This window comes from Protopterus annectens, chromosome 8.part1 (genome assembly GCF_019279795.1).
Source record: "Protopterus annectens isolate FY-2018-M chromosome 8.part1, PAN1.0, whole genome shotgun sequence".
In the NCBI taxonomy this organism is placed as follows: Eukaryota; Metazoa; Chordata; order Ceratodontiformes; family Protopteridae; genus Protopterus; species Protopterus annectens.
This window is the reverse complement of record NC_056742.1, coordinates 412,411,673-412,438,510: the sequence shown is the minus strand read 5'-3', so window position 1 is coordinate 412,438,510 and position 26,838 is coordinate 412,411,673. Positions and strand designations below refer to the sequence as shown.

General features: G+C 41.1%; 1 protein-coding gene across 1 annotated transcript in view; it reads left to right on the top strand.

The window, feature by feature from the left end:
* The window catches only part of BRD7 (bromodomain containing 7), a gene marked incomplete in the record, with an annotated part of 891,907 nt that overhangs the window by 202,081 nt on the left and 662,988 nt on the right, over positions 1-26,838 (top strand). Inside the window, 1 exon segment of the mRNA XM_044081983.1 lies at positions 5,660-5,789. Coding sequence (XP_043937918.1) covers positions 5,660-5,789 — 130 coding nt within the window.

Here is a 26,838-nt window from a genome sequence, read left to right as displayed (position 1 = left end):
GGGTGATTTAACTTTCTTGCCCTTCAGGTACCAGTTCACTGAGAACATGCTGAATATATTCGTGGAAGCTAGGAAGCCTGCCATAAGGAAACCTGACTTAAACAGGTGGAATAGGTGTCTCCGTCTTTTTCCACAGGAAGGATGAGAACACTAGCACAGCACCAGTGACTGTAGTTTTGTGGTACCTGCAGTACTTGGCTGTTCAGTCTGAGCTTGGCATTTGCCTCGGTAAATGTACTTCAGTCAGTCATTTCAGCCTACATGTCTGTACATCCTCACCCCAAGCATCCTTGCATGCTGGTAACACTTCATCAGGAGATTCCTTTATCTAAGATTACCCAGAAAAGCCTGTTCTCCACCATGGAACTTAAGTGCATCTTGGAAATTCTGACGCATGTACCTTTTGAATCTTGCGTCCTCAGCTTTCCTGTTACCATCTAACTTGGAAAACTGCTTTGTTCCTGGTCATCTGCTATGAGGATTTCAGAACTACAACTGCTTATGTGCTTAGCGCTCTTTTTAATATTCCACAAGGACAGGGTCAGTCTTGGAACCAACCCCACATTTTTGCTAGAAGGAGTGACTGAATTTTCTCTGTGTAACTGTCTACCTTACCTGTATTTTTCCATGATATCCAGAAAATATGAGAAGGAAGTCTTCATTTCTTTTATGTGCACAGATACCTGAGAAACTAAAAAAAAACAAGAATAACATAACCTTAGCTCAATTGTGCCTTGTGCATGTAGGAGGAGACAGTTTCTAAGTGGCTGGCATGTTTACATTTGATCAGCTCCTTTCATTGTGGAAATAAGTTGTAAGGGACTGTGAGATCCTGCAGCACCAGGGATACAGTGGCCACTGTTGCTTTTTGAGGTGGCGGTTCTGGAAGCAGCTATCTAGACATCAGTCTACATCTTTTCAAGTACTGTAGACTAGACATTGCCTCCAGGACTTGGGTTGGGTTTGCTGCTGCTGTTTTGCAGGGTTTGTTACAGCTCAGTCCATACAGTCTGTTCACCATCCTAGCCTTCTAAGGTCTGGGGGTTGTCACAGTACTAAGGGCTGCTGCAGCAGTGATTTACATAAAGACTTCATTGCACTTGTATAGGAGCTCACCATAATAGTAGATATTTATGTGCATCACTGTTGCAGTACTGGTTCCCTCCTCTGCCTTCTCTTCTTGAACATCTTGTGATCAGATGGAGTACCTTATCCCAGTGCAGTTACCTGTTTTTCCTTCTCCCCTCTCAAGGCCTCTGGCCTGTTTCATGTCTGGATAGCCTTGGGGAACCTTATTTTCTCTTACTTTGATCCAGAGGTGTATATATGTCTCTCTGCTTGTATGAGCTCTTAAGGCCCCTGCCTTTAGTCTACGAGGGTAGGTGTGCTTTGGTTGTGGAAGGTTGTAGGCTTCAGTTGTGTGCAATGGCATACATAACATTAATGAACTGACAAGTTTTGTTGAAGGTTTCCTGTTTAGGTAGCTCAAAAGACATCAGTTTCTCAAAGTGTTAGGGAGAAAATAGTTTCCTAGTTTCAGGAGAATATTCTTGGCTCTTCAGTATCTAGTGTCCAGAGGGTGGAAGTGCACCTTTTCTGTATGAGAGTCTGTTTGGCACCCCATCTGACCTTTAAGTCTCTTTCCTGCTGCTCATTTATCTCATTCATTTCTCCAGGTCGTTGGCACTATCTTCTCTGTTTTGGTCTTCTGTTGTCCCTGTAGGCGAAGGTCATGCTGCTGAGAGTTGGGCTGGCATCTTGAGGGGGTCTGACATTTTTCCTAGCCCTAAATCTCTTCCTCAAGCATGCTGTGGTATATGTTTGGTATGCTACTCCCTAGGTCCAGAGAGTAGCCAGTCCTGTTATGCTTGTGTTCTAACGCCTCTGAGTCCTTTGTTCCTTCTTATCTCAGGCTTTCACCAGAGATTCACAGAAGACTGCCCTGCATTCTCCCCCTCCAAGATGGGCACACTCATCCTCCCCCCTGCCTGCACTGTCATGCACCAGAGCCACTAATCAAACTCCGATTCCTGGTCTATATTTACTACTTTATTCCTTTAAGTCACTAGCGAATGCTTTGTGTGTTTTACTTCTTGGAATACTTTGGAAATTATGAGCTCTGTGTGTGTGCATCGAATAGTAGGCTAGAGCCAAGTAGTATCACAGCACAGTCATAGTTCTTTACATGCTGTGTAGGATTGCTTAGAGGGTCAGTGATAGAATATGTTCATGTGATCCAAAGGGAGTGCAGATAAGATTTCCGATAACATAGTTTATTTGTTTTTTGGTAGAATAAGTCTGAGGTGATGGTAGGAGAAACAGTGGCCTACCCTTTTAAAGATTATCAGAATCTCAGAATATAAGAGTAGGAAAAGGAAGAGGTTGTCTACAGAGAGCATTGTATTAATGTTGTGCTGGCCCCTGATGAAGCAAGTCTTAAAAAAAAAAAAAAAAAAAAAGTGATTGCTTTAATGTTATTGAGGCACTTCAGAGGTGTGGTAAGTAATAGACACGGAGTTGCTAGTTTGGCTTGAAAAGAGAGATGAAGATTATTTGATAGTAAAGTTAAACAGTTTGGACCAAAACTGAAAAATGAAAGCCGTTTTAGAGGGATATGATTTATGGACTTGAAGGCCTTTTCTCATATCCATAAAGATAATGCTAGTTGTTGGCCCTTTGTTGGTGTGAGAAGGTAATTTCAGTGGCATTGGGGTATTAAAAGTTTGATGAAAAACCTTACTGTGTAGGTGAGATGACGTTTTGGTCTTGAAGAGAATAATTATCCATTTGTAAAGGATGTGCTCGGAACTTTTAGCTGTAGGAAGGGAACAGCAGTGGGACAAAAGTGATGAGTTCTGTTAGTGGACTTGGGGACTGAAATGATGGTGCTCTTCCATTCAGCCTGTAGGATTCTGGGAGAAAGAGATTGAAAATGAAAGTAAAGTTTACACAAAGATAGACATTTTAAGGAATTTAAGATGAGTGATACAAAAGGAAAGGAGGACTTAAGGATTTTCATCAGTAGCTTATGTACTACATTAAGAGAGATGGAGATGAATTCAAAGGAAGGTATGGTATGTCTGTAAGTTGTTACAAGGGATTATGGGAGAATGTTGGGGATGGTTAGGTGGGTGAACTTAGGCTGCTGAATTTGAAATTCTGGAAATGTCTTGATGTTAAGGGCTTGTCTTTTTATGTAAATATCTGTTGACAAAATAGCATTTTAATTTTCAGTCCATTTAATGGGCATCTTGAAATGTCTTGTATTAATAAGTAGCTTTTTGATAATTTGGGATTCAGAGAAGAAGAAAAAAACATTTTGTTAACCTGGTAAGCCCACTAAACACACAGTCACTTGAGAGCAGTGTGTCTCGTTATGGTGCTTGCTTAGAGCCACATAGCAGGCACAGATGGGAGACTATAGGTAGGAACCATACCTAGAACTGCTTCAGGGTCTAGGTCTAGCAGTACTTAGTCTTTAACTGAAGCCCGTTGTGGTCCTACCAGTTTTCAAGGTATTTTAGGTTACTTTCTGGTGTTGTCACTGAAGCTGTACTCCTGACCCTTTGCTGCAAGGAAGCTAGAATTGATTTACTCTGAGGCCTGTTGGGCTCTATAAATGTATAAAACAGTGCAGACCCCACTATAATTTCCCTAGATGCTGCCAAAGGGTCTAGGGATTAGGGAGGATGATGTATACATCGGGATTAAGGAAAATTGTGTATACCTTGGGATTAAGGAAGATGATGCATGCCTCTCCTACTTTTTGCCCTCAAAACCAGTAACTGCAAAGTGCATATGGCAGAATGCCAACCTGAGATTCTCAAGCGGGGAAAAGATATGACAAAGTAAAAGGTGAGACATCATGTATAAGGCTAGTGAACTGGAACCTTCAATGTCCAAAGCATTGAGCATCTGATTAAGACTCTGGATTAGATTCTCTGGGGACTGAGCCCAGGATGGTGGCATTGTGGGCAGCTCTCTAGATGCATGTATTTATGAGGATTCAGCCATTGTCAGACGGTAAGGAGCAGTTGCTCCATTTCTCCCTTGATTAAAACTTCTTGCTCTGTGATGCAGGAAATTTTCAAAATATTAGAGGAAAAAGGAAAAATGTTGAAGCCAGTGAAGCGGCTCTTCCGTCTGCCTGCCCTAATGTACAGCCACAACTGTCTCTGACCACTGGTTGTCAGGACTAGAGGACCATAGGCTGAAAATAAAATGGCCTTTGAGAAACAAAAAAAAAATGGCGGAGGCATTCTTGGCCAGGCTGGATCCAAACCTCTCATTGGCTGTGATTTCAGCTATCCTCCTATCTCTTTTCTGTGCCTTCTCCCCACCTCAGCCTACATCTTACTTCCTAGTGAGCTGCCTTGGCTTGTTTAGGGACAACTGAGCTTTAATTACCATAAACATATGGGTAGTGAACATTGGCTATGCTGGGTACAAGATACTGTTCAGACACAGCCTCCATTTCTAAGAATATCTGAATTCCTGGAAATCGTCTATAGTCAACCCTCTTCTGTAGCAGTTATAGCAACATGGGTCCATAGAGGAAGCATCGTGAGGGGAGAAGAGCTCCCATGTTTTATTCAAGACATTGTCCCATCCCAGAAGACGTGTCCCATGAAGACAGATTTTAGATCTCTCCAGACTCCGCCTTTGACTTATGGCTATCCAGGTACAAAATCCTCACTTACCCTGCACCCTCCATATACACACACTTTGCATTTGGTCAAAACATTCATGACCTTGCTAGATTTTAAGGGTACCTAACCTGTGTGCCCCTGTATTCAAAGTTCATTGACAGTTTCTTTAATGCAGGGGAGAGGGCAACAATTTCCATCTTGCATAATTACCCTTTGGGCTATGTACTGCTTTTCACAAAGAGGTTTGCTGTGGTCAGGTTTTTTGAGAACCAAGGGGGTCCACCTTTGTCAGTATCTAGACAGCTGACTGTTGCAAATGAAATGAAGGTCAGTCTAGAGTTCATTATGGAGTTATCAACAAGCCAAAGTCCAGACTAACAAATAGGCACAAATAGGATGAATGTCGATAGCACTGAAGGTTAATTCAAACACGTGACTAACTTCTTTTTTTTTTTTTTTTTTTTTTTTGTACTCCCTTGGGACATCATGTAACTGGCCCATCCCCTAGTGCCCCTTAGCCACACTAGATCTACCAATTGTATTTCATACTGCTCCCCCAGGACTTGTGTGATACTGCCCCCCAGGACTTGTGTGACACTGCTTGGGACTAGGCATAAATCCTAAATATTGTCGCAGGGGCTTGATTATCCTACCCATTTCACTGCCACAACTCTCATGTTCGTTGACTATTTTGAGGGTAACTCCCCTCTTTGAACCATGCTTCCCGTAAGTGAATGTCATCAACGAACGCCCTCCGATCAGGGATGAGCATACCCATCTGTCCCTGTCACTCGATCAGTCGCCCAAGCCGTTAATCAAACCCGGTTCATCTTGGACGTAGTCATGGTCTTATTCCTCTGTGTTACCAGAGTGGCTCATTTGACTAACATTTTGATGTGGGTGTTGGGATCTTTGATGTATATTTCTTGATTGTCTTTAAAATGTGTTGTAGCAATGACAACTGGTGTTGTCCTGATTTTAAATGTAGTATCATGTTCTTGTGTCTGAAGGTAGAGAAGAAAAAGAAGGTGCGTGAAAATGCTGGAAATTTAATACTAAAAGAGGAACAATGCCATACACCACAGAGAGTGGACACACCAACAGAAAAACCTTTAGGCTCTCCATTAGTAAAGCCTGAAGGTAAGAGCATGCTATTGAATTTTCAGCTGATTTACTTTCAGCTGATTTACTTTCAGCTGATTTACTTTAATGATGAAATGTTTTAATGTGTGACATTTTATTGCAAAATAAATGCATATTTCCTTTATTTAGTAGGGTTAAATTCCTAAGACAGGCCAAATAAGTAGCTTCTAGAACCCCATGACATGTTAGATTCATTTTCAGATTTCATCATCAGATTTACAAGTGTGGTACTTAAAATATTTTTAAATGCACTTATGTTGTGCTCCTGTTCAGTTTTGTCATGCTTGCAGTGAACCGTTTTCCTTCTTTGCTGACAGCATTGTATAGCACTCTACATGTGTCTACTTAAAAAAAATATATATTTAGTAGTAGTAATATTAACAGGTAGACCATTGACAGATATTTTCCACATTGCATCTACAGAGTGTTAATATTAACAATGATTGTAGATATTGCCTTGCTGACAATCTAAAGAAAGTATGAAGGCAGCAGTGTACGGGATAAGGGAGTTTTCACTTTTTCCTATGGTTTTGCAAACCTCAGTGTTGGTATATATAATTTATGGGGGTTAGAGAGCTCTGAGGTGTATGCAGAGTGGCTTGCCCCAAGGGTTTTTTTAAACTGCATTGGAGTAGGCCCATTCATTAGTCAAGTAGTTTGCATCGACAGTCTGTGATGTCATTGTCGATATTCAATAGTGCCAATGTGCTCTGCTTGCAATTTTTCCATAAATATATAATGTGTATGTATGTTTATATATATATATATATATATATATATATATATATATATATATATATATATATATATATAAATATAAATCTACATTATATTTTGTTGGGATGTTTGTATTTCTCATCAAAGGGGCATGGCAGGATGTTGTGCAAGAGGAAGCACACTGACTCCCCTAAAGAGTCTCCAAAGCCAGACATTAAGCAAGGCTGATTTTCCAGTCTCCAGCACATACTACTACACCAACTCTGGAGAATTTTATGTCTTGTGTATGATACAGGGAAAGAGGGTTTCCATTTACTCCTCCTGTTGTGGATTTTATAGTCAGTGTGGCAGCCCTCAGAAAAGCTTCATTCCCACTGAACCAATCAGTCCTCTCTCCAGAGGAATGTTTGAGGGCTGGGAGTGTTTCAGGAAGTGGATATATAAATGTCACCCTCTACAGTGAGGGTACTTGCCTACCAGGCACACACATTGAAATTGCAGTGTACCATCCGAGATGAGGTGTTTCAAACAGTGTCAAAGGTGTCAGACACAGAGCTTTAAGAGAAGTCCTGTACTCCGGCATCCACCATAAGCAACCTCACCATTTGTCTCGCACATAGTGCAGCAGATGGCAAAGCATAGGTGGAAGGCTTTGATTGAATGTTTGCCGTTATGCCTTGCTTCATCCTACTGATTTTGCTGAGAATTCCAGGGTGATTTTCCTTAATATCCATATGAGCCTGTGAAGATATGTGAAGGCTGCCAGCCTCACTAGATAGAATTTTGTAGATAATTCTATGTCATTGTAAATATGAATGTAATCCACAGGCTTGTCCTTAAATGTAAGAAAACTGTGTTAAATGTTGAACTTCAAAAATGTAACCACAGTGCACTCTGCTGGAAGAAAGCTGATAACTCAAGCATTGTATGACCGATCTCAAAGCTCGGAGACATAATGTCTGGACTGAGGAATTGTTTCTATTGTTTTGATACCAGAGTTAATTGCTAGATTTTACATATATGATTTATTTTATTGCTGTAGTTTCCTGGCCAGGTGCAAGACTCTGAGTTTCTGTTATCTTGGGAACCAGAGAAGAATGATGTAATCTAAAATGAGTCAGCAGTGATGTATTATTTTCAAGACTTTATCGGAGAGAGAGAATCAGAGCATTTTTCATTTGTGTTCTGCCTTTGCTCTATATGCAAGTTTATTTCAAACTGTGACTGCTTTTAGTTGGATAGGAATTTAGTCTAGCTGTTTTCTATACTTGCTAGATTATTCTACAGTATTGTTTTAAGCATTTTCCTGTGATTTCTGAACTGTTGACTAGCACTGTGTTGAATTACGAAGCTTTGTCTTGTGTTCTTTATTATTTATTATTATTAAAATATTTTTAAACCTTTCAACTGTGGCTGTTTTGTGTAGAGATAATTTAAGCTCATGTATATAGTGATACTGTACAAAGTCACTCCAAATAAGCCTTGCTGTTCATCACACTAATTGGATAATAATGTTGCACAGTAATAATTGGACACCTTTTGGTAAGGGCCTTTTTAGTTAGCTGTTGAGAGTAGTTGGTGGCAGTGATTACTACCATATAGCCTGGCAGGAGGGGGCATAGCTGGAGAACCTGTGCCAGCCTTCCCCAGGAGTGTCTGTGTGTTTGTATATAAACCAAATATCAGTGTGTGTGTGTCAGCTACTTGGGCAGGGACACGAAGCACTGGTTGGACAGAGAGGGCACTGGAGGTTTTGGCTTGACTACTCTGCTGAGATCTGTACCCTATAGCTGTGCCAGTGGGGAGTCTTATCGCGTATCTGGAGAGAACGGGAGAAACCAGTTCCTGACTGACTGATCTCCGTATACTCTTAACGGAAATTGTACTTTACTGTGTGTGTTTTTGTTATCATTCCCAATGTGGACGCCCCTCACTTGTGTTATTGGTGAGGCTTGAGTGCTAGCACTTCATTCCTGCTGATGAGGAGGAAGAATCATGACCAGGTGAATTAATTTTTATTCTAAGTACATAGAAGAATAGGTCTATCTTCCGTAACAGCAGGACTAAGGATGCCAGGTATTAATATCACTTTGCAAGTAAAGCTTTCCCAGGCTGCCAAGTACCCCTGCCCTATGTGTCACAGCACCATGCCTCTCCATATTTTTATGACTCATAAAAACATTAAGAGTCTTAAAGAAAAGAGAGAAACTAGACAATCCATGCCAGATTTGGGGGAAAGTTAACTGGTATATATGGATGGATAGACTCTGCTGTTCTAGATATAACATTATGTTAAGTACAGTAAACTCTCAATTAACCAGAGCTCAAGCAACCAGGAAAAAAAAAATCAAAGAAATACAGTACAATTTTCATGTGTTGCACTTTGTCCCCCCTGCAGAAACATACCTCACATTTTTAGAGTTTTAAAAAGGAAGATAGGAAAAAATTCCCTCTCTCCCCAACCTAAGAACAAGTCAGACCAAACAAATTGTATAGGGTACAGTATTAGTCAGGCTTATTTTTAATAGTAACTCTCAAGCAACTAGAAACTACAGTTATCTGGCATCTACCATTCCCCATGGGTGCTGGTTAACTGAGAGTTTACTGTATGTAGGAGACAGGATTTTGTTACATATAATCAAACATAATGTCAGAATGTTCAGACAAAATAAGATTGAGCATGCATAACATCCGAATGACTTAAACATCGAAAAAGGAAAACTAGTTTCTTACCTGATGTCTACATTAAACCGCCTCATAACATGAGTTTCCAGTTAGTTTTTTTTATTAAGGTACTTAGTGGGGTTAGAGTTGGGATGGGGGTAGAGTTAGGGTTAGCATGCATTACTGAGGTGATGTAGGGGCATACCATACCTTAAAGCCTTTCCTGTGGCACTGCCATTACACATGACACAGTGATACATGCAAACACGCACCCGTATCCATTACATACACAAACTATAACCCCTACCCTAATTGTAAAACACACACACAAATGTATAAACAATACCTATACTCTTACCTGACCCTTACCCTAAACCTAACACCCAGACACACACGTACATACCTTAACCCCCTCCCAGTCCCCACTTGACACTTTCAAAGAAATGGCACTTTGAGGTATCAAATGTGCAACTATCTGAATGTTCAACAGTCTCAACCTCCCTTAGCTTTGTCAAAGGAAAGCAGTATTCGACAAAACACACAGAGACTGTTCTCTTGTAAGGAGAAATTGTCTTTTTGCAGATGTTCATCGTGCATACAGCTGCAGTCATAACAGATGGGTTATCCTGCCGTCAGGCGGGTCCTCGGTCCTGCAGGCTCTGGGATTCATGGCATCTTGCATCCTTCTGATCCCATGTGCAAAGCTGCATATGAGGAAACTTTAATGGTACCTAAAAAACCTATGGTCTCAACACAACCACAGGTTGGAAACAATTATACCACTCATTCCATGTCTTCAAAAGGAATTTATGTGGTGGGCTCAAGCATGCCAAAGAAACATAGGTCTCCCTTTCTGCGTACCTCAAGCAACTCAAACCATCACAACAGACGCCTCGGACTACGCCTGGGGGGCACACATGACAGATCAGTGCATTCAGGGAAAATGGTCCCAAAAAGAGAAGCACCTACACATCAACCAAAAGGAAATGCTAGCAGTGCAAAATGCTATTATGGCCTTCAAAGACCTACTGCATTCAGGCCAGCTATTGATAAGGACAGACAACACCACAGTGATGTGGTACATAAACAAACAGGGGGGAACTCATTCATATACCCCCTGTGCAGACTAGCCATGACCCTAGGAACACAGCTCTGGAATTGCAAATCCAACTTCAGGCACAATTCCTGCCAGGGAAGGAAAACACACTGGCAGACGGCCTAAGCAGAAATATGACAGATCCACATGAATGGAAGTTGCATCCTCAAGTTTTCGCAAAGATAACTCAGGCATGGGGACAGCCAGACATGGATCTCTTTGCTACCCACAGAAATTGCCAATTGAAAAAATTTTGTTCAAGGACCTATCATCCACAGGCCTGGAAAGTGGACGCACTTTCTTTCAATTGGACAACTTTGACAGTCTATGCCTTTCCGCCTCTTCCTCTGCTGCCCAAAGTTCTATTAAAAGCCAGAGCAGAGAGGCCGAAAATGATTCTCATTGCTCCAGATTGGCCAAGACAACACTGGTATCCGCTCCTGAAGAGCCTGACACATTCCCCACCATGGATCCTACCTCTAGTGCCTCTTCTGTTGTCCCAGCACAACTTCAAAACTCTTCACAGCCAGCTCAAAACCCTAAATCTAGCTGCATGGAGAATCCCTTGATTTCACAACAGACCCTCCTCTCCAAGGACCTTCTACTAGAAAAGCCTACTCCGCCAAATGGAAACGATTTTGTGCCTGGAATCAGAAAAAGGGCCAGAATCCGTGGGTAATAAATTTACCTCAAATTTTACAGTACCTAGCTGAGATGTTAAACAGTGGACTTTCCTTCTTCATCAAAATCCACGCTTCAGCCATTTCTGCACAATACAACACAGATCCTCCTTTATTCTCTCATCCACTCTTAAGACGGTTCCTCAGAGGGGCAAAGAATATAAGACCCCCAAGGAAACCACCAGTCCCTGCTTGGGACCTCAACTTCATATTGGAAAAGCTGACCCTTCCTCCATTTGAGCCAGCTGCTTCAACAGAACTACAATACTTGTCATGGAAAACAGCCTTCCTTCTGGCTATCACCTCAGCATGCAGGGTTTCGGTACTACAGGCCCGCATGGCTGTGCAACCTTTCATCATTTTCCATCAGGACAGAGTTTCCTTACGAACCAACCCTACCTTTATGCCAAAGGTAGTATCCAGTGTAGCCTTTAATCAGACTATCCACTTACCTACCTTTTACCCTAACCCACAAAACAAAGGGGAAAGACTACTGCATTCCTTGGACATTCACAGACAACTTCGTTATTATTTGGACAGGACAAAGCCATTCAGGAAATCCGAGCAACTCTTTGTGTCCTATGCTACAGGTGCTCAAGGAAAGGCCATCTCCAAACAGACAATCACAAAATGGATAGCCCACTGAATACGCTTTTGTTACTCATTTCATGGAAAAGCTGTGCCTTCAAGCATCAGATCCCACTCCACAAGGGCCACAGCTACCTCTGCAGCTTTCCTCAGGGGGGTTCCTACCAAGGACATTTTGGAAGCAGCCACTTGAAGTTCAGTGCACACTTTCTTCAAACACTATCACCTTCCACTTTACTCTAAATCTAGAGCGGGATTTGCCACAGCTGTCTTGCAGGGCATCCTTGCTCCTCCTAGTTCCACTTAGTGCCTGCCACCCCTACTTAGCTTTGGGATTCTTCCCATCTGTTATGACTGCAGCTGTATGCACGATGAACATAGTACAGTTTTGTACCTACCATAAATGTAGATGTTCGAGTGCTCATACAGCTGCAGTCCAGGTTTCCCCCCCTCCATCCCCTCTTAGGACAGGCCTTATGACAAACACCTTCTCATACAACCTATTTGGGGTATTCTTTTATGGTGTATTTGCTTGCAACTACTGTTTTTTGATTATTCTATATTACATGATTACATAAGTTTATGTTTTGCCTTCCTTCTGGGGGCACCTGACATTTGGGGCAAGAAAAACTGAAGAAGATGGCGTCGGCTGGCTCTTTTATACCCCTGCCGCACTGACGTCAGGGAAGAAGCGACGACAACCGACACCGGACCTAGACTTTGGAATTTTGCCTGACGGCAGGATAACCCATCTGATATGACTGCAGCTTATGAGCACTCGAACATCTACATTTATGGTAGGTACAAAACTGTACTGTGTGGTGAACTGCTGCTCTGAATAAATATTTGGTAAATACCCTGAAAACTGAACTCTGTCTGAATGGGAAGAGTTTGCATCTGGTAATTATTGGCTGTTACCTGGAAGTAGGAATACCTCCTGGACTCCTTTGTAATTTTGATGTGGAGGTAGGCATCCTGAAGGCCAAGACAGCAAATCCTGTTTCCATCTGATAGTTAAGGAAGGATTCACTGCACCATGACCATATCAAAGTCCTTCTTTGGGAATAAGTGCATTTGGACTGCTTAGATCTAAAAAAAACTGGCCTGAGGTACTGAGGCAATTTATGAACCTGTGATACAGTTGTAACACTTTATGATCTGGTGAGAGACCTATTGGATGGCTGTGTGTTTGGAGCAGCTTAAGAACTTCACTTCTTGTGGATACTTTTTGATGGGATGGAACACTTCTGAAGAACGGAGATGGTGGGACTACCTGTATTATGAGATGTTACTTGGAACTTTTGGATGTTAGTGTCCTGATCCACCACACTGTTGTGATGGATTCTCATAAGGACAGGAGGAGGTCAAATGCTGCCAGAAAGGAACATTCGGACAAAGCTTCAGGGCTATTACTGCAATCTGCTTGGTAGATAATTTGGAAGCTGCAGCCTTAGCAGTAAGACCCCTTGTCATTACTGTGATTATTATCTTCTCTCCAAAATTATGTCTGGGTGTTTTATTGTGTGTTATGTCTGCACTACATGTAGCACTGGCTGGTCTGCATCATAGGATCATATGAGAATACTAGGCTGGTAACCCCAAAGGGCATTTTTACATCTAACCTTGCTTCCCAGAAATACTAGAAAGGTATTGGGTCATTTGTGTTTTGCATGGGATATTAAATTTGGGCATGAGTGGTCTGACCTTTACAAGCTTCCTCTGTCTAATAGAGACACAAGTGTCAAACCCTGGGTAAATTTACAATTTTACATTCACTGTCTGGGAGTTCAAGGTTGAGAGGTAGCTGTATGCATCTTAGTGGACATTGTTTTGGTAGAGTGTTTTTGTGGTTGCTGAGAATATTTATTGTGGATGCAATGTGTGGGAGGCCTTTATGGTTTAGCAATGTATGTGGGCCAGTGTATCTGATAAGTATTTGTGCTGGCTATAGTGTGTGTTTGTCAACCTGTTTAGCACTGTAAGTGCTTGTATGTGGGAATCTTGCCTCCAGTGACATTGTTTAACTTTTTCTCATATAAGGTGTCATTTTTTTAAGAATTAGACTGTTGTCAGTAAACATGAGCAATTGGTACATTGCTTCAGGATGCCTATATCCATCAAACTAGCTGGAGAGATGGTAGGAAAGTGCATATCCACACCTCCACATCCTTAGTATGTGATTAATAGGGGATGGTACATGAGGGGTCTAGTGTTGGCTAGCTTGGGTGCTGTAGGAGATTTTTGTCAAGACTATTTAAGACTATAAAAAATGCCACTAAATTCACCTACAGGAAAACAACTAAGTGAACAAATATCTTTTCCCACAATTGAAGCAGTAGGCATGCTCCTACATTGAACAATGCAAAAACTGTTCAATAAATATTTATTAAAGTACAGATTAAGCGCCTTTTGTTCCTTTGCCCAGAACTTCATCAGAATCTAAAGCATACATACATCACTTCCTTAAATATTAATTTATTAAGGATGCAGCTTAGAATTTCTGAAATAAACATATCAGTTAACCAACCATTCCAAGTTCAAACTACATATTTGTGTACATTGTCCTGACTGAATTGATTAAATATTAAAAAAATTGAAATACTTGTAAAATTACAATTTAAAAATCATTTAAAGAACACATTAAATACAATATTTGATTCTTTGTGCCAGAAACTACCAAAAAGCATAAAATCTTTAAAGTTTTATTGATCACAATTTTAAAACTGAATGTATTGAAACCATTTTGTTTAAACCTGGTGGGTTGATAATGATTAATCAAAATTACCATACCAGTTCTCTGAATTTTAACTTGCATTCCTAGTCACTACCTCCTGAGTTCAATAGGAACTTTATCCAGTACAACAGATTTGTGCAATTAATGGAGTGTTTAAACAGTGAGTTGTCAATGCTCTTCTTTCTAATATTCTAAAGGTATTCATAGATTACTTTATGTAACATATGTTCAGGCTTTCCAATATAGAAAGTAGAACAGCCTGTGCAAATTGCTATATATATTACTACTGATGTTTTACAATTACGTCTAGCTAAACTAATTATCTTATTGATTCCATTAACCGAATTATATGGACATTACTTACATGTACCACACTGTGATCCTTGTGTTTACACCTGTACTTGCTTGATGTTTGCTGTTCTGTTCAAACATTTGTTTGAAACTAACAGCTGTTTTAAACACAAATAATGGTTCTGTTCCTAATATATCAACAAACCACGTGCAAGAACTAATGATGTTCCAGTTTTTATTTATGATACTTTAATACATTGTGTACCTTTATTAAATTCAATAATAAGAACTCCATTGTAATGCGGTAGACAAAATTTTCCATTGTCTGCCTAAAGTGTCAAACCCACCTACAGAAGCTACACCCAATAAAGCTTTATATTTTAAACCATATTCATGAAAGATAGAATTACTAATGTGTCATATAAAATTAAGGGGGTACCCTCTTTCCACTAATATACGTTCTAAAAATTTGAATTCATTAATAATGTCCTCCTTATTCAGTATCATATGGGCTACACAAATATATTGCCCTTTAACAAGACTTTTCTTGTGACCAATGGGGTGAAAACTGTTGAACTGTGCAGCTTTGAGTTACTAAACGTTGGTTTTCTGTAAATCATAGATTTGAAACCAGTATTATCGGAACTAATGGTATCAAGATAAATCATGACGTGCATTATAATTCCATGTAAATTTCAAAGATGATGCGGTGACATTCGAGTAGTCCACAAGTTCATCAACCACTTCTGCTGGCCATGCCCATACAATAAAATGTCATCTAGATATCTTAAACATAATCTACAGTGTTTGAAATAGATCGAATCAAGCACATGAGATTTTTCCCATGCTAGTAGGACCAAATTTGCATACATAGAAGCACAGACCACCCCCACAACCATCCCCTTGATCTCTTTGAAGAGCTCTCCCTCAAAAAAAAAAAAAAAAAAAAAAAACAATGATTTTAGTGTTCAACAACAACTGCATTAGTTCTTCCAAAAGTTGGATATCTTGTAATTGAAGGAAAAGATCACTCAGTAAAACTTTCATGAAATAAATCCCCTCCCTCAGATCTGGGTATGAAAGTAAACAGGTCCATAACATCTGTGGTGAGGAACCCAATGCTCTCTACCCATAATTGAGGGGTAGGTCCATCAAGAAAGTCGCAAGAGTGTTTTAGCTAATGGGATTTAGTGTTAAACAGTGGTTTTAATTTCTTGTCTATGAAAGTGGCTTGGGGGGGGGTATGTTTTAAAACCATGGGCTGCTACTGTTGGTCTGTATTTTAAATGTTGGGTACCTTTTATGAATTCTTGGGATACCAACAAAATGTTGGAATCACTTTTTTTTTTATCATTAAATAGGTTTGAATCTCCTCATTGATCCTTTCTTCTAATAATTAATCTAAAAATAGATCAATTTTTTGATTGGCAATATTAATTTCATTCTGAGAAATGTTAGTATATGCATTGGTGTCATATAACACCCTCCAGTATGGCTGCAGAGTGTTGTAAAATGTCAGCAATCACTGTGCCACTCCCTTTATCCAGTTTCATCATCCTATCATGTTTTAATGAATCAAAAATCTGCTTTTCAATAGGTTTAAGATTCTTATTCTTATTCTGTTTATGTTCATCTACAACGTAATTATCTTTACAGGCTTTTTCAAGAGCTTGCAATGTTGGATGAATGGAAGGATTAAACATGCTTTTTTTTCCTTAAACTTTGTTTTAAATTCTGGGTTCTCCTGTTCTCTGCCATTATTCTAAAAAACTGCTATATTCAACTTCCTCATGAATAATTTTAGTTCTTCTAATGAATATGCTATATTAATGGGTGGTGCTAGAATAAACTGAAAATCCGCTGGAGGACAGACTAAATGGTGTAAAGTGGTGGGAATATTACTGTAATTATTATAAATATATTCATTAAAGGACACCGTGATACCATGTTTGTTGTGGACAATCGCCATCCTTTCCCCGTTCCTTTTTTATCTTCAAATAATTGTCAGTCATTGCTTGGGCCCAGATCCTTCAGGTAGGCAAAGCAAGCCACTCTCTTTTCAGACCTCCTCAATTCTGGAAAATCCTGCCCGTTGTTTATACCGTATGTAGGGGAAGTTGTGATATCTTTTTCTTTGTTAAACAAATTAGCCGCTTGTTGCTATGAAGAATGTGTGATGCTATCAGAATGTGTAGTGTGCATCTTGGATGGATATACTTTATTCTCCTTGTTGCTGTATGTCACTATTCTTTATTTTTTGAATTTTCTATCCATGTTATATTTACATTTGCTATCAGTACATTAAAAAAAATTACGATAAACCATCTTGTACTAGTCAGACGAATCATTTGTAAAAATTTTATTCAGCTGCTTGATTTTCTCTAAGAGAACTGTTATGGAGGAATTGTGTTTAATAAGTTCAATAAGTTCTAATCCAAACTGGTCAAACATTTCTATAAAAAGTTTAAACATATTGTCTTCAGCATTTAAGACCTTTTGTGAACTTATACAGTCTTAGTCCTTTGGGAACGATGTGCAATTTGAGACATTCTGATACGAATTGTGTAATTGAAGGTTTTTAACCTTATGTAACTGTCTTTCAAAAAGATGGATATAGTCTTTAAGGGATCCTATTGAATGTTGTTGCTTAAACATAATGTTCTGATACCGGTGTCCCTCCGGTCATGGACCCATAACCTTAAAATTAAGACTGGTTCTACCATGAATTAAAAGTAAAATCTCCTTGTTAAAATCATTTACAGAACCAGTAGAAACATTACAGTACATTGTGGGGTGGCACTCGCTTTGTTACAAGTATTATTAGGCATGGCAACATCTTTATTAACTAGAGTGATGAGCTTTAAAGATGTTCGTGTCAAACATAGCCTGGGTTGCCAAAGAATGAGCCCCACATCTTGTGTATTATTCACTTCGTGACCTAAAGATAACTGTCCTTGAGCATTGAGTTGGGTCATCATAAGTTCCATTGACCGAGTAAGGTCATTCTTAACCAATTCAACATCTGTGGCAAGTTTTAAAATGTCCACTTCATGACTGGGATTCATTTCCACATCTAATGAGTTGTAATCCACGACCGAATGCCAAAAAAATCCTGTAACCAAAAACACTTTAGCAAATGCCATGAGAAATACTCAGAACCACAAAATACCCCACTAAAGTCACCCTCAGGAAACTAGCTAAGTGAACAAATATCTTTTGCCACAGTTGAAGCAAGAGGTGTGCCACTACACTGGATGATTCAAAAACTGGTCAGTAAATATTAGTGTACAGATTAAGCACTTTTGTTCCTTAACCCAGAACTTCATCAGAATCTAAAGCATACATGCATCATTTCCTTAAATATTCATTTCTTAAAGATGCAGCTTAAAATTTCTGAATTAAATCTGTAAATTAACCAACCATTCTGAGTTCAAAATATATATTTATGTACATTGTCCTGACTGAATTGATCAAATAGTAATTAAAATATCGAAAGACATATAAAGTTCATAGGTAGGCACTAGGCTATCGGCCCGAGGGCCTAAGTAAGCCTAGCCAACAAGGTTCCCTGGCTTACGCCGCCCAAGAAAGTTAATTTCCTGTGCCTCTGTCGAGCAGACTCACAGAAGTGATCACCGGGGTGTATTTCCCGTTTCCCATCCACTCATCAGGATTTTTCTTGAAGTGTGCTAATGAGGAACTTTGCTTGACATAGATGAGTAACTTGTTCCAGAGTATAGGAAGTCTCTGGGACGGGAATCTCTCTCTCCAGCATGTCCTGTTTATTGTGGTGACAAGGTTTAGGTCTCTAGAGCATGTAGCTCAGAGGGAATGGGATTTCTTTAGTTGTAGCATGTCCAACAGCTCTGGGTTTAACATAGCTTTATATGTTAGGCAGAGATCTCCTCAGAGTAGGCGATATGCTACAGAGTAAAGCTGGAGTTTTTTGAGACTGTGACAGCTGCTGCAGATATCTTGTGAGGTACATTCCAAAAAAGGCGTTGTACTCTATAGGGTCTAATGAGTGCTGAGCAGAGGGGAGCAATGACCTCTCTTTTCCTGGATGAGAACCCTTTTGTGATGAGGTGTACCACATAGAAGGATTTCCTGATTACTGTGGCGATGTGATTATCAAAGGAGAGTCTACTGTCCATCTGGGTCCCAAGATCTCTTATCACACATTTGGCGTTAAGTAGACTGCCGTTTATGTGGTAGTTCATGTGTACGGAGTTTTTACCAAAGGGGATGACAATGCACTTTTTGGCATTGAGCTTGAGGGCCATGCCTCTGACACGAGGCATCTGTCTCATTGAGGCCCTTCTGTAGGATGTCCACATCATTTGAGGACTCTACTATGGCTCCTAGTTTGCAGTCATCTGCAAACTTCGTAAGCCAGACGCCTTCTGTTAGCCTGTACTTCAGAGAAGTAGATACCAAACAGGAGAGGTCCCAGGACTGAACCTTGAGGTACTCCACTTGTCACTGGTTTGAAGTCAGATTTGGAGTCTGCAACTTTTACAGTGTGGGTTCTGTCAGTGAGCTAGTTGGCAACCCATCTTGTGACTTAGGGATTTATACCTAGTTTAGTGAGTTTAGCTATAATCCCAGAATGGGGGATGATGTCGAAAGCCTTGGCTAGGTCAAAGTAGGCTGTGTGAACCACCTTACCCTCATCTATGGCTTTAGTGACTGACTCAAAGAAGTTGATCAGGTTCAGAAGGCATGATCTGCCTTTCAAAAACCCGAACTGGGTGGGGTCCAGAGTTTGGAGGTTACCAATGCTTTTTTTTATGAGTTCCATGGCCTTGCAGACCAAGCTCGTCAGACTAATAGGGTGATAGTTCCTAGGATCATTGGCGGCTCCCCCTTTGTGGAGTTGGATAACTGTTGCTGTGCACCACTCAGTGGGCATAAAGGCTGATGTGAGACTATGATTGAAAATGGTGCTTAGGTGGGGGAGCCAGTTCATTCTGAAGTTCTTGTAAAATGCAGCCTGGGATGTTCTCCAGACTCATGGATACTGTGTTTTTGGTTTTAGAGTGTGCAGCTTTTACCTGCATAGATGTGATTACAGGGACTCTGCATTCTTCCTGTATAGATATAGGCCTTTTAGGGGGTGAGAGGGGCGTAAAGTTAGCACTGAATCTAGCTGCCAGGATGTTGGCAATATCAGTTGGTTCTGTAATTTTCATGCCACTGTGCTGTAACTCAGAGCAGATCTGGGTGTTGCCATTGAGATTCTTGACATAGCTATAGAATGCTTTGTAGTTGCCCTTAGAATCAGTGGCGATTTTGTTTTTGTAGCTAGCTTTGGAGGATGTTATAAGGGATCTCAGCTTCTTACTGAGGCTGACCAGGCAGCTCCCTCACTCATGGAATTTTATTCTGTTTTGCAACAGTTTCTTTCTTTTGTTATAGAGTTTGTTTATGGCAGGGATCACCAGATTGGCTTCATTTTTTTGGAGGATAGCCTCTTGGTTCTGTTTAGGATAGCATGATCCATGCACTCGTATAAGTGCTTATAGAGTGCATTTGTGTAGGATTCAGCAGTTGTAACTGTATTGTCCATCTCCATGGGTGTCATGATGTTCGCCACTGCTGTGTGAGAAGCATGAAGTTGGCTTTGGAGAAATATTTTACCGTGGTTTCCTTAATGGTGGGTGGTGGCAGGATGCGGATATCTAGGGGGATTAGCTCATGGTTGGATCTGACCAACGAGGAGTTGACTTCAGATGTGGAACACCGGTCATTCATGTTGGTAATGACTAGGTCTAGGATATTGTTGCCCCTGGTGGGGTTGTGGATAAGTTGATCCAGAGCATTGGAATTTATGAATACTAGAAAGTGTTGAGTGAAGGAGTTGGTACATGAGTAGTTTTCCCAGTTAATGGTGGGGTAGTTGACATCGCCCATTATTAGGGTGTTTGGTTGAACCCTAATATTTTCCAGTATATCAAGAAAAGAGGAGTGGGAATCCTGGGGCATGGTGGGGGAGCTGTAGCAAGCTACAATTTGGATTGCAGTTTTGCCCAGAGTTAGTTGCACTTGGATAACCTCGGATGCATTATGCTGCGCAACTAGCCTAGAGGTGTGGATATCCTTAATGAATATGGACACACCTCGGCCATTGGTGTTCTGGTCCAGGTTAGATGGCCGAAAAGTGTGGTATGAGTTATAGCCTGGTAATGCAGAGGTGCTCCTCTAGAGCCTTGAGCCAGGTCTCGGTCACTGCACATATATCGATGTTCTCCATTTTATGGAGTGCTTCGAGTGAATGCATTTTGAGGTTTAGACTTCTAACATTGAGTAGCATTACCCTCAGTTTTTGTTTGCCTGTTCCTGTTACAGTGGTGAATATGCCATTTGAACCTTGCCTAAAACAGGCACTATAGGGGTGGCAAGACCCTTGGCCACTATCTGAAATCCCAGGGGCGACAGGTGTAGGCCATCTCTGCAAAGCATCGTGGTCTGTCGACCATGTCGTCCCAGACAGATAGATACTGGATCCCCTTAGAATGACACCAGAAGCTTAGCCAGTTGTTGAAGTCCATCATTTTGTCCTTGTACTGCTCTATCATTCTGGGCAATGGAAGGATGCTACTAAGGACTAGGGTCATACCAGCCTGGGCTACAAGATTGGAGAGCTCTTCCATGTTTCTTTTCATGTAGTCCAGGGAGGTACGTCTCAGGTCATTCACACCAACATGGACAATGACAGAGTCATATCATGGACAATGGCAGAGTCATATTTGTACTTGTTGTGGAATGACCTGAGTGTTTGGGTTATGTGGCAGATCCTGGCACCAGACAGGCAACTGATGGTAACTTTCTCCTTTTTTAATTTGGTGAGTGGGACATCAGTGTGCCTGACTATATAGAGTCAACTATGACTAGTGTGTTGGGTACATTGTTTTGCCTTATGGGCTGTGGTTTACTGGCACACTGAGTCTGTGGGCTGTGTCTCATTTGGGTTGTGTTGGGGGGTGGAAGTTGCTTGCGTTTATGCTTTGGAGGTCTCTGTTGCTTGAGCAGATTATTATTGAGAGACTCCGCGAATATTTTTGTGTTTCTATGTGTGGATTATGGTGGTGTAGATTTAGTGGGGCTATGCGATGAGTGTGGTGTGGTGCAAGTGTTTACCATCTCCTCGACTGTCAAGTTCAGTCTTGGTTAGAGAGAGCTTTACCTCCATTTTAGCTAGATAAGTACATCTCTCACAGGTTGTGGTGTTGGGTGGTAGGAGGAGAGGGTTGTCTGTGTACATGAGGTAATTGCTACATTGCCCCAAGATGCCCAGATTCATCAGATAGACAGGAGAGGACACTGGGAGCTGACCCTTGGACATGCCTGAATAAAAAACTACTTTCCTCCTAGACAAGTGAGGAAAGTGAGTATAAGAGCTGTTTTTCTCTAAGCAATTGAGGAAAGTAAGTGCAAAAACTGTTTTTTTAGCTTATTTAGTGCTAACAACAAGTTCTGAACAAGTGCTGAGCATGAATAAGCAAATTCAAGTGTTAAAACTAAGAATCTATACCTGGATCTTGTGGTAGATAGGCTACCTAGTGCTTACCACTCCCACTGATAAGCTAGAATGCTTCCCTCTAACATAGGCTTGTTTAAAATCATTTTAAATAACATATTAAATAACGTATTTATAATGTCATTGTGCCGTAAACTACCAAAAAGCATAAAATCTTTAAAGTTGTTGCGACAATTCTACTGTGAGCCATTAATCAAGGAGCCTCAGTCCTCACCACTGACACCAGTGAGGTACGTTCACTTGGAGCAAAAATAGATGCACACAGTATTTCCAGATGCAGCTCTCTGCACCAAGCATTTTCCCTTGAGAGCAAAGAGGGAAACGCACTCTGTTCCGGGGCTGGATCTCTCTCTCTCTCTCAGCTCCAAATAAGACTCCCTTCTGACCACAGCTGTAGACTTCAGTCCTCAACCGAGTGTTCCAAGCCAATTCCCCCACCATATCCTCTCTGTGAAACCAGTGCTCAGTGTCCCTGTTCCAAGTAGCTGGCACACACTCTGAGATTTGATTTTCCCACAGATATACACACCTGGGAAAGTCTGGCACAGATTACCAGCTATGCCCCCTCTGTCAAGTCTTTAAGGTAGATACTGCCACCAGAACACTCCAAATCCAGTTATATGAAGGCTCTTAACAGGGTATCCAATTGTATTTAGTAAAATTAATAATACAAATGGTAGTGTTTGACCAATGCAGCAAGGCTTTCAGGAGTGACCACAGTGAAACCAAATAAATATAAGTATTCTCAAAGGTTAAAATCTTCTCTAAATGACCAGCCACAATGAAACGTTTAAATATATTTAATAAATATTGAATATGAAAATACAATAGAAAATGAAAATACTAAATATCTCTTTACAATAAACACCAGAGTTTGTCACAAGAAGCATTACAAATGACACAGATTCAGAAAAACAATACTTAACTAATCTCACTATATTTTCCTGACTGATCTAAATAATTATTTTCCTACTTGCTTAATAAAGTAAGGCAAGATGAAGTGGGTGAGTGGTCTTGCCAGTTCCAAAACAGACTGCTCCGAGACTTCTGTCTCATCTAGTACTAAACATCATTTCAGTGCTGGATTACAGAATGACATGACATGCATCTTGTCATCTAACTTCTGGTTCCCACACTACCCCCTTTACTAGAAACCAAACTAGAACACATGTCATAATACACACACGTAGACCTTTGCTAAGATGTGTTACAGCATCTGGAAGCTATAAAACCATTTCAAAAACTTCCACCCTTCCAGGGCAGCAATTAGTTCACCCCTAAGGACAATACAGTAGGATTCCTACTCCTGTTTTTCACAGACATTTCGTCTCTGGCTGCAGTCAGAACTGTAAGATACAATCTTTATAGTCTAAACCTGGTAATTTAATTTCAGACCATTTTCAAAGTTAGTTGGACTGAGATTAACCATTTTTATTCCAGTGTCTTCTGCTATAGTATATTCATTTAAACAGTTACAATACAGTCTGACATTCAGGTGTATTTCTTTTCTGTCCAGCAGAATGCACTGTTGGTCCATTTTAATGCAAGCAGCTTTACAAATACATTTTCAACACAAGCACCAGTGCAAATCAGTTTGATATACAAATGACATATAATTATTTACAAAACCCCAGCTAGCTATGCTGGCATATGTTGCGCATCCACTACCCTACTTCTCCTGGCATAGCTAGCACTCCCTCACATCTTCATAGTTGTATTTATCACAGTTTTAAAACTGAATGTATTGAAACCAGAAAGATGAAACTAATGAGGCAGTGGCCCAAAGTGAACAAAGTAGTTGCTCTGTGCACAATTAAGACCTAGGGACTTTTTGAGTAGCAGTTATACAGGGAAAATTTCAATTCCAAGTGTTTGGATCTATACAGAACAGTGCCAGCCACCACTGTGTGATGAGCAGTGTTGCACAAACATGACCGCTTTATGCAAACAAACTGACTAAACAAACAAAATAGCCCAGTGCCTATCAGAAAATTAAACTTGGGACTCTCTGAAGTTCTTCCCAAGCACAACATGAGATTAGACTATTCTGTCCTGCTACTAGTCAAAACCCTGCTTAATGTAAAACCACTAGGAAATGAAGTACAAAAATAAGAGAGTGCCCACAAAGTATAGAAACCAGCAGACTGGTGCTGCTAATTACAATGGCACTTAAAGTTGATTTAAGGTGCAGATGTATTGGGGGGAGCATTAATTTGGCCTCACTTCAGGTCTAAATATGCAGGAACCTTGAAAGGGGGTATCCATGAAGGTCAGCTTTCTGTCTTTGGCAAAATTTTTAAGCACAGCTAAGTGTGCCAGTGCACTGTAGTGCTGCAGTCTGCTGCCTTGACTGACCCCTTGCACAGACTGCCCATCATAAGGTTGGTCATGGTCAAAGCAGGTGAGAACTGAGGAAGGAATTTATCTTTAAAAAAAAAAAAAAGTTGGTTATGGCTCAGTGGTCTAGTGCAATTCTTTGTAACTTTTGCATTAGATATCTGCCGTGTGAGGTGAAGAATTTAGTTGCCCATAAGATATCTATACCCATTTCCCTAACCTGTCGATCACTTTGAATTCCTTGTCTCGGGGATGGACAGATGAGCTTGAGGAATGGAGGTTGAGACTTTTTAAAAGCAACTTTTGTTACAGGAGTCACAAATTTAGATATCTGATGAAAAGCACCCCCTTTAGGGGCTAAAAGATGTGGTTAACCTTCTTAGGGACAAGCCACCATTTTGAGTTTGAGGTTCTTCCAAACCTCTGTGATATCTTTCACAATGTCCATGAGTAGAAGTACCATGCAAGAGGACTGCTTGGCTGACTTGCAGTCTTTCTGAAGCAACTTCTTTGAGTGGGGAGCAATAACTTAGTGGGCAATGCTCCATCTAATGTGTAATTTCTAAGTACTCCTTGAACTTGTGGTCATCTGAGGGGATGGTGGGGACTCCTCAACCTCTGTTATAAAAGACTCCGGGGGGGGGGGGGGATCAAGGTGTTTTATGGTGCATGGGATCCTTCTGGAATACTTTGGTGGGGACAGTCTTATAATGGCAAGCTGCAAAAGAACTTTGTTCTCTCTGACCTGCTGTTGAACAGGTTGCAAGATCAAGTGCTCAGGAAGAGGCTGCTCCATTCTCAAAGGGGGTGCAGGTATCTAAGGTTGATTTTGCATTGATGGAAACCATTGCAGGGAAACCTGCTGTATCAGTATCAACACTGAAATTGAGGTGAATTAACGCCAAGAGATTCTGTGCCAGAAATCCTATAGGCATATAGGTTGGACCCAGCATCAACGCTAACACTGAGATCCGGGCTTATGGCATTGAGAACACAGTTGGCACTGGTAACAGTGGAGCCAACAATGCTGACACTGAGGTAATATTCTGATGCTAGCGGTATCACACTTGACTTAGCACTGACATTAACACCATAGAGGTTGTCGTTATCAACAGCCCTGATGTTGAGATTGAAGGAGTTGAGATGCATCTTCAAGGCCCACAGCAAAAACATTGGTACCACTGAGGAAGTTCAAAGCTTCCGAGTTAAGATATAAAAATGACCCAAAGGTTTGCTGTGCCTGACCGAGCATGTGACTGGGTACCAGTGGGTATCGGAGCACCACATTTGAGCTTGCACGAAGGCCTTTGCCAATGTGTCACAGTCTTCATCAGGGGAGGCAGGAGTAGGAGTATTTCTGGGCATGGGTGGCATCTAGCTTGAGACAACACTTTCAGACCTGAAATCTGAAATTGGTGCATTGGTACACTGAATCAAAAGTGGTAAAACTAAAGATGTTCATCGTGCATTACAGCTGCAGTAGTTACATATGGGTTTTCAGCCGGCAGGCGGTCCCTCGGTCGGCCGAATTCCAAAGTCTTGGTCCGGCGTCGGTTGTTGTCGCGTACTCTTCTGACGTCAGGAAGGCTAGAGTATAAAAGACACAGCCGACGCCATCTTCTTCAGTCTTTTTTGCCGCGCGGTGCCCGAAGCAGAAGCAGTTCGCAAGTGCCGGTCGGCCAGCTCCTGAATTACGAAAGAATTTCGGAACCGAAGTCTTCATTAAAGCTAAGTACCCCGTTGGGGAACCTTTTCTTGCCTCAGACCGATGTCAGAAAAAGTTAATTGTATTTCTTGTGGGAAGCAAATACCGCATAAGGATTTCCATTCCCTTTGCATACCTTGTTTGGGCCCAGACCACGACGTCTCGGGCTGCCGCTTTTGTGCTACCTTCAATAAACGCACTATCAAGCGTCGAGCGGAGTTCGCCCAACACTATTTTGGCAAAGCGTTTAATTATAAAATGTCGTCGGATACTCCGACTACCGCTATGTCCAGAAAACGCAAAGAAAAGGACCGTCAGTCGAGAACTGCGGTCTCCACCGACACCACGCCGAAACAAGCTCCACGTGGGCCGGTTCTCAGTGAGACGCCTTTGCAGTCCCTGACTACCGACGACACTCCCTCGGCGGGGTCTTCTGTACCTGAGACCGCTGGTTCTTCGGTCCTTTCCCAAACTACTACCGAAGCACCTGTTCATGTCGAACCCACCAATGTGGATAGATCTACATCCACTCATGGTGTATTTAGGCCTTCATCTTCCTTCTCCATCAAGGCCTTTACAAAAGCAAAATCAGCCAAGCAACTTTCTAGGCCTGCCTCACAAGGCCCAAGACCTGGGCCCACGCCTAAGAAGCACATGCTTAAAATGGCTGAAGACCTGATCACCCTTATCAGAG